General features: G+C 39.5%; 1 protein-coding gene across 1 annotated transcript in view; it reads left to right on the top strand.

Annotated features, from left to right (window-relative positions):
- BRAF (B-Raf proto-oncogene, serine/threonine kinase) overlaps nt 1–6,172 on the top strand; it is a 56,707-nt gene that overhangs the window by 9,562 nt on the left and 40,973 nt on the right. Inside the window, exon 2 of the mRNA XM_009332932.1 lies at nt 1,097–1,360. Coding sequence (XP_009331207.1) covers nt 1,097–1,360 — 264 coding nt within the window. The remainder of the gene's footprint in view (nt 1–1,096; nt 1,361–6,172) is intronic.

Here is a 6,172-nt window from a genome sequence, read left to right on the forward strand (position 1 = left end):
AAATATCATTTGTTATGCAGCTTGGCATAGATCTTAGTCTTGCTGCAGAGCTAAGTAGAAAATTCTGTTCCCTGCTGCTTAGATGTTAGGTTTGTAAGATCTTTGTTTCTTATTGTCTGTAAAGGTCTAATACGTCCTTGGTTAACACTGATGTGCTTATGTAGCATGAAACACACGTTCCTTAACTGATTCAGATTTTTGAAGAGACTCTGTACTAATTTATGTGCTGAAGAAATAATTCTGATACTTGGATACAGATCAAAATTTTCTTGTTACAAAGTTGATGGAAATAAACTTTAACCAAAATTTATACCAATTACATATTTGTATTACAGAGCTTGGCAATAATGTTTAACTTGGCTACATTTAATAAAAACTTAATGAGTAAATTTAATGTTACTGAATTTTTTTGTTTAAGAAACTTGGTCAGTGTATAATCAGGTTTTACGTAAACTTCGTGGAAAATCAGATTAATCTCATACAGATGATAAAAAAATTCTTTCAAAGGATCACTTTTACATGTTTGTGTGTAACAGGGCAAACTTAGTTGTGTTCTAACTGAAGTAAAGTTTTTCGTACTATCTGGTATGAAAGGATAGTGCCAGAGGTGAAGGATGGTGAACAATGAGCCAGGTGAGTTGTCAGATACAGATGGTAAAAAGCAGATTTCAGCTTTCTCTGAATTATTGCATTAGATGTATTTAGCTGTCATTCCAACAGAATGGTAAATTTAGCTGTAGCACAGTAATTGGCAATGAAGCTGACAACATTTGTTAAAGATTGCTGTCTTCTTTAAAGTAGGTTTGAATTAGACTATTTAGTGCAGGTGCTTTGAAACTGTGACTTATGATCTCTTTTATCCACTTACCCATTTAATCTATTAAAAAAATTAGTTGTTGGTTCAGAAGGTTTAACATAATGAATTGAAAGCCATTCTTTGTGTCCTACTGAAAAATTTGACTAGACCATTTTGTTCATATTCCTGGGAAATTTGAAACGGTTCAGAATGTGTTTTGTTTCGTGTTCATTCTGAATTTAGATTTCTGTTTTTGTCTGAGACTAATAGATCATTAAAATAGCTGCTTTTTCTTCACAGGCCTATGAAGAGTACACCAGCAAACTAGATGCTCTACAGCAGAGAGAACAGCAGTTATTGGAATCCATGGGGAATGGAACTGATTTCTCTGTCTCCAGTTCAGCTTCAACAGACACAGTTGCATCATCTTCCTCCTCTAGCCTCTCTGTAGCACCTTCATCCCTTTCGGTTTATCAAAACCCTGCTGATATGTCACGGAATAACCCCAAGTCTCCACAGAAGCCTATTGTTAGAGTCTTCCTGCCCAACAAGCAAAGGACTGTGGTGAGTCAGTTTCTATTCACATACTTGTAACCTCAATATTTCCTGTATCTCTCTCTCTCTGTATGCAAAAGTTCATTTAGGAGCTGAAAAAATACCTGTGTGGAGGTCAAAGAGGTAGCACAATCACTACTTGTGCTCTGCCACACTCTGTTGTTTTGATGTGTTGGATGTTTTCTAGAGGATTAACACAAAGATGTCCATTATAGCAATAATACAGAATACAACACTTTCAGGAGTTCTAGAACAATGAAAATACCTGAGGAAGTATTTTTCTCAAATCAGCTTTCTTGGTTAAATAGTAATATACCATTTTACAATGGTTAGTAGGGGGCAGGAAGCTCTGTTTCTTGTATTATACAAAATTATTTATTAGTTTAATGGGGTAAGATTGGGGAAAGTAAGTGTTTTCCATGTTGTCAAAGTTACTGGCAGCAGTGAATGCTTTACAGCAAGTACCAGCCTCCTGCAGCTAAGGAGGGCTGCGCAGAATCGCTCGGGGTTTTTTTTTTTTCTTTTCCTCCCCACTCAGTGGTGAGTGTTTCGTGTTGGGACCCTGATGCTGTCAGGCCCTGTGTAGAGAACTGGCTAGGGGAGGGACATAGTTGTTATTGGAAGGGGTGAGAAGTGTTGCCTGCGAACTGCTCAAAAACTGGTGTTTATCAGTTTTGACAATGTTACAGTGATTCCTGGAGTCATGGAAGAAGAGTCGACTTTTTGCAGGCTGTTTAGTTGTCTGTTTTAGGTGGCATTTTTTTATCAGTTAAGAGCTGCCTACTGAAGAGCCTTGATATGTGCTTTAGAATAATACACTGCAAACTGTGATACATGAAATTACTCACAAACCATAGCCTAGGCTCTGTTTTGCAAGGCAGTGCGTACTCCTCATTTAGAAGGGAAACTGTGGTTCCAGAGAAAGTGGGAAATGAATGGATAGCACAGCCAGTGTCCGTGTGAAACCAGTGCTTTTCATAGCACTTGGTCAGGTATTGGCTGTCACTGGACTGTGACTGCCTGTGGAAATGGAGTTGCTGGCAAAGAGAAGAAAACATAAACTGAGTAGTGCTGGGCATTGGAAACATGTCCCTCTCCCTTGCCCTGCCACTTTCCTTCCATGCTTCCCTGCCCTCGCCCCACCAAACAAAAGAGATCATAAGATTTATAGTGGGAACAACAGATTAAAGGGCAGTTGTCTTCACCTGATTTTTTTTTTTAATATTGCTTAATTGTTAAAGATACCGCTAAAGATTGAAAGTAGCATTTGGTTTTTGACCTAGAGAATGGGGTTTTAATGTAAACTGACCACTGTGCAGGTGATTTTGTTGTCTGCCTGTGCGGTATGGCTAGGCACATGGGATTACCCACATTGTGAAATTTGAAGACACTCTGGTTTCTTCTTCATGCCTTCTGTCCTGCCCTGTCTGGCTATAGTAGCCTCAGCCCCTGTTGATGGGGTCTATCCCACAAGTTGTTTTTGTTTTTCCTACAATGGGTCACAGTATATTGCTTCCTGCATTGTTCTGTGCATTTCCTTTTCTGTCTCTCCTATATGTTATCTCATCCTCTTCTCTAAGCCATATAGTATATTTCCACTCTTACTCTTTTCTCCTCATCTGCAATATTCCTCTTCTGCTCCTTTCCCTCTCCTCTTTTTCACCTCCTCCTCAACCCTTTTATCAGAGGTGTGGTAAGGCTTTTCTCAAGTCTGAGCTCTGTTTTGCTTTTGGAGGAATCATTTTATATAAAGAATTGTTTAGAATTATGAAATATACTACATCAAACTTGTAGGCAAGAATGAATTTTTTTATGTTCAAATGTGTGTATTTCAAATGTGTGTATTTCACCAAGTTTAAGTTATTTCTGAATATGCAAATCTGATTACAAGTTAGGAAGAAGAGGCAGCTGAATTTCAGTGTGAACCAGGTGGTACGATTTTGGGCCGGTACAGAACTGTCTTGCCTCATCTGAGATGTGGTTTTGTGCATCTTGCTAGTCCATTCTAATCAAAGTAAAACAGATTGCCTTCAGCCAATGCATCTTTAAGTTCTTAAGTGACAGTAACATATCAGCTTGGTATGCTCAAAAACATGTGTGAGACTGCTTTCCCGGACTAGTATTTCTTCTCACTTTTATCCCTAAGCTTTGGGGGTTTTGGTGAATGTTGTGATTCTGTGGTATCAGTCATGCTCATTAGGAGCTTGCAGATTTAACCAGAGGGATTGAAATGTTCAAGAATACCAGCTTGTCTGTTGCCATCTCTTGACTAACAGTTAACTTTGTAGCTTGAGGACCTGCTGTCATTTGATAAGGTAATTGTAACACTTAGCAGTAGTACTCAGTGACTGGCAGCAGGGCAATAGGAGTTTTTTCCAGCACTGAACCTAGATGCTCTTTCCTGGCTATGGGAGGCAAATGTGGTTTAAGTTGGGTGTGTTCAGGGAGAGGCTCTTCCTTCTGTCTCCAGCTCTCCACTGGAGTCTAAACACCATTTGCCTTACCAGTCTAGCCCTGCAGCTTGTTTCCAGCTTGCTGAATGTGGGACATTAAGAGTAGAGCTTCAAGCAAATCTGTAGTCTTGTGCTATGGTAATAAATGAAAAATAAAAATAAATTTAAAAAAAAAGTGTAACTGATAAAAGAGTAAGAGACAGGCTAGTGGTGGGGGGAAGGTGCAAGTTCCTTTAGTCTGAAATCTGGTATAAGTGTGTCTGTAGATGCACTTGCATAAAGGAACAGACAGATACCTGCAGATGCAGGGAGGCATGAGCTACACGTATGGAATTGCTGGCTGGAAGCTCAGGTTGACAGGATTCGGCTTCATACGCAGTATAGCAAGGTGGAAGTCAGCTCCAGTTCTGCTAGGAGAGACCCATTTTTGGTTGAAATTGTTATTCTAAATAAGCAATTGGAAATACATACTCAGGTGTGGTCAGCAGATAACTGCAAATTAATGGTTCAGCTTCAGCTCAGGGAGAGAGCTGACTTCTTTTTACTTCAGTTTTATACATTGCTTGGATCTAGTTATCTTACTAAGTTGAACTTTTTCTTTTTAATAGACCTAGTACATTATCTCTGTTTTAGAACTGGGAAATGGTGCTTATAGGAACTCCGAGTGTTGGGGTTATTGGCCTTGCAGCTGAAGTTCATTTCTCTGAAACTTGAAACAGTGCTCATGTTATTGAGAAAGTCGGGAATTTCTTGTATGGTGATTCTTAATGTAGTTACTCTGTTTTCAATATTTATTGATCGTACACATAGTCTGTTGAAAACTAAGGAAATTCCAGAAGCAAACCCAGTTCAGAAGGAATTACAGCTTACAGTGCAGTTTTAACTGCAAGTAGTCAGATGATAGGCTACCACCCAGCAGTTTTCAGTGAATACTGAGGTTACCTGCTGTTCTCTCAATGTTCCTCCATTCTCTCAATGGATAGAGAAGTGTTGCACATGTCTTGGTCTTCCTTCATAAGGAAGCCAAAACCTCTGGCTTTAAAAACAGACCTGTCCTGTCTCACTTGTGCTCATTAACTGAGCCATTTCCTTATGTAGCCATAATGGTAGTTTACGGTTTTCAAATACACACGATAGCTTCAGATGTGGTGGGTTGAAGTAGGAAGGAGATCCCTTGTGAAAATACATGATCCCTGCCATTAGGGCCTCCCCCTGCCCAAGTCCCCATTCCATACGGCTGTTAAAGCGAGAATAAAATGTGTCCTACAACCAAGCATGTAGCTGGGAGAGGAGAGGTGCTAAAGTTGCAGTGTTGCAACAAGCTTCCCCCCCACCCCAACCTTAACTGCTTTCAGTTAATGTCTGCTTCTGAAAAAAATATTTTTTAATATCACAACAATATTTTCAGTCTCTACCGCCAACCACAGACCCACTTCAGGAGGCGAGAAATCTTGTCAGATACTAGGGAGTCTTTGTTTATTTTTATTTGGGAATGCAATGACAGTTCTTAATTCCAGTCACTTTAAATTAAGTCAGTTTAAAGTGGTAATGGAGAACCAACCTCCTCATTTATCTTTGATCGTACTCTGAAGCGGTCCCAAGTACTACAACAGCCTTCTGCTACTTGTTTAGAGCTGTTAAAAATGCAGGAAATGGCGCGGCGGGGGGGAGATGCTTACATTTTTTACTAGCAACTGCCTTGTTCTTGAAAGTCATCTACATTTTTTTGTTTATTAGTAGTATTGTTCGTGTGTAGGATCAGGCAAATACATCTGTTTGAGTTGGCTCCAATTAGAAATATAATGTGAGGAAGCTGATGGAGTACAAAGAAATAAGACCACGTTGATCAGTGTATGTGATTTTGGTGCATAGGTAATGTAGCTAATGTCAAGTTTGTTTGTATGTGTCATGATAAAGCAGAGTGTTGGATAGAAAGTTTTTCCTAATGTAGGAAAAGGTGGGAACGTGCTTCCTTGAAAGCTTACCCAGTAAGTGGTGGAGCCTACTGCTGCTGATCAATTAGCAGTTGAAGTCAGCATCTTGATTCAGCCCGCGACACAGCAGGGTTAGAATGTAACTTTTTTTGAAAGGAAAACCAAGGTTATCCCCATAATGCAGAGAGAAATATCTGAAATACGTATACTTCTTTCCTCAGTAGCATGGTTCAACTGGGAAGTTAAACGTCCTTTGGAGAAGCATTCTGCATAGATGTGACCAGGATAAGTCTGTGTGGGGTTTTTTTTTGTTTTGTTTTGTTCTAGGCCGGAGAAGGATGTTGAAATAATAAAAGTGCAATATGGTAAAAGTCTACCTGAGTTTGTCAGTTATTTTGCAGAACAAATCAATGAGGCTTATCCAAACTGTGGGT

This window comes from Pygoscelis adeliae, unplaced genomic scaffold, assembly GCF_000699105.1.
Source record: "Pygoscelis adeliae isolate BGI_AS28 unplaced genomic scaffold, ASM69910v1 Scaffold38, whole genome shotgun sequence".
In the NCBI taxonomy this organism is placed as follows: domain Eukaryota; kingdom Metazoa; phylum Chordata; class Aves; order Sphenisciformes; family Spheniscidae; genus Pygoscelis; species Pygoscelis adeliae.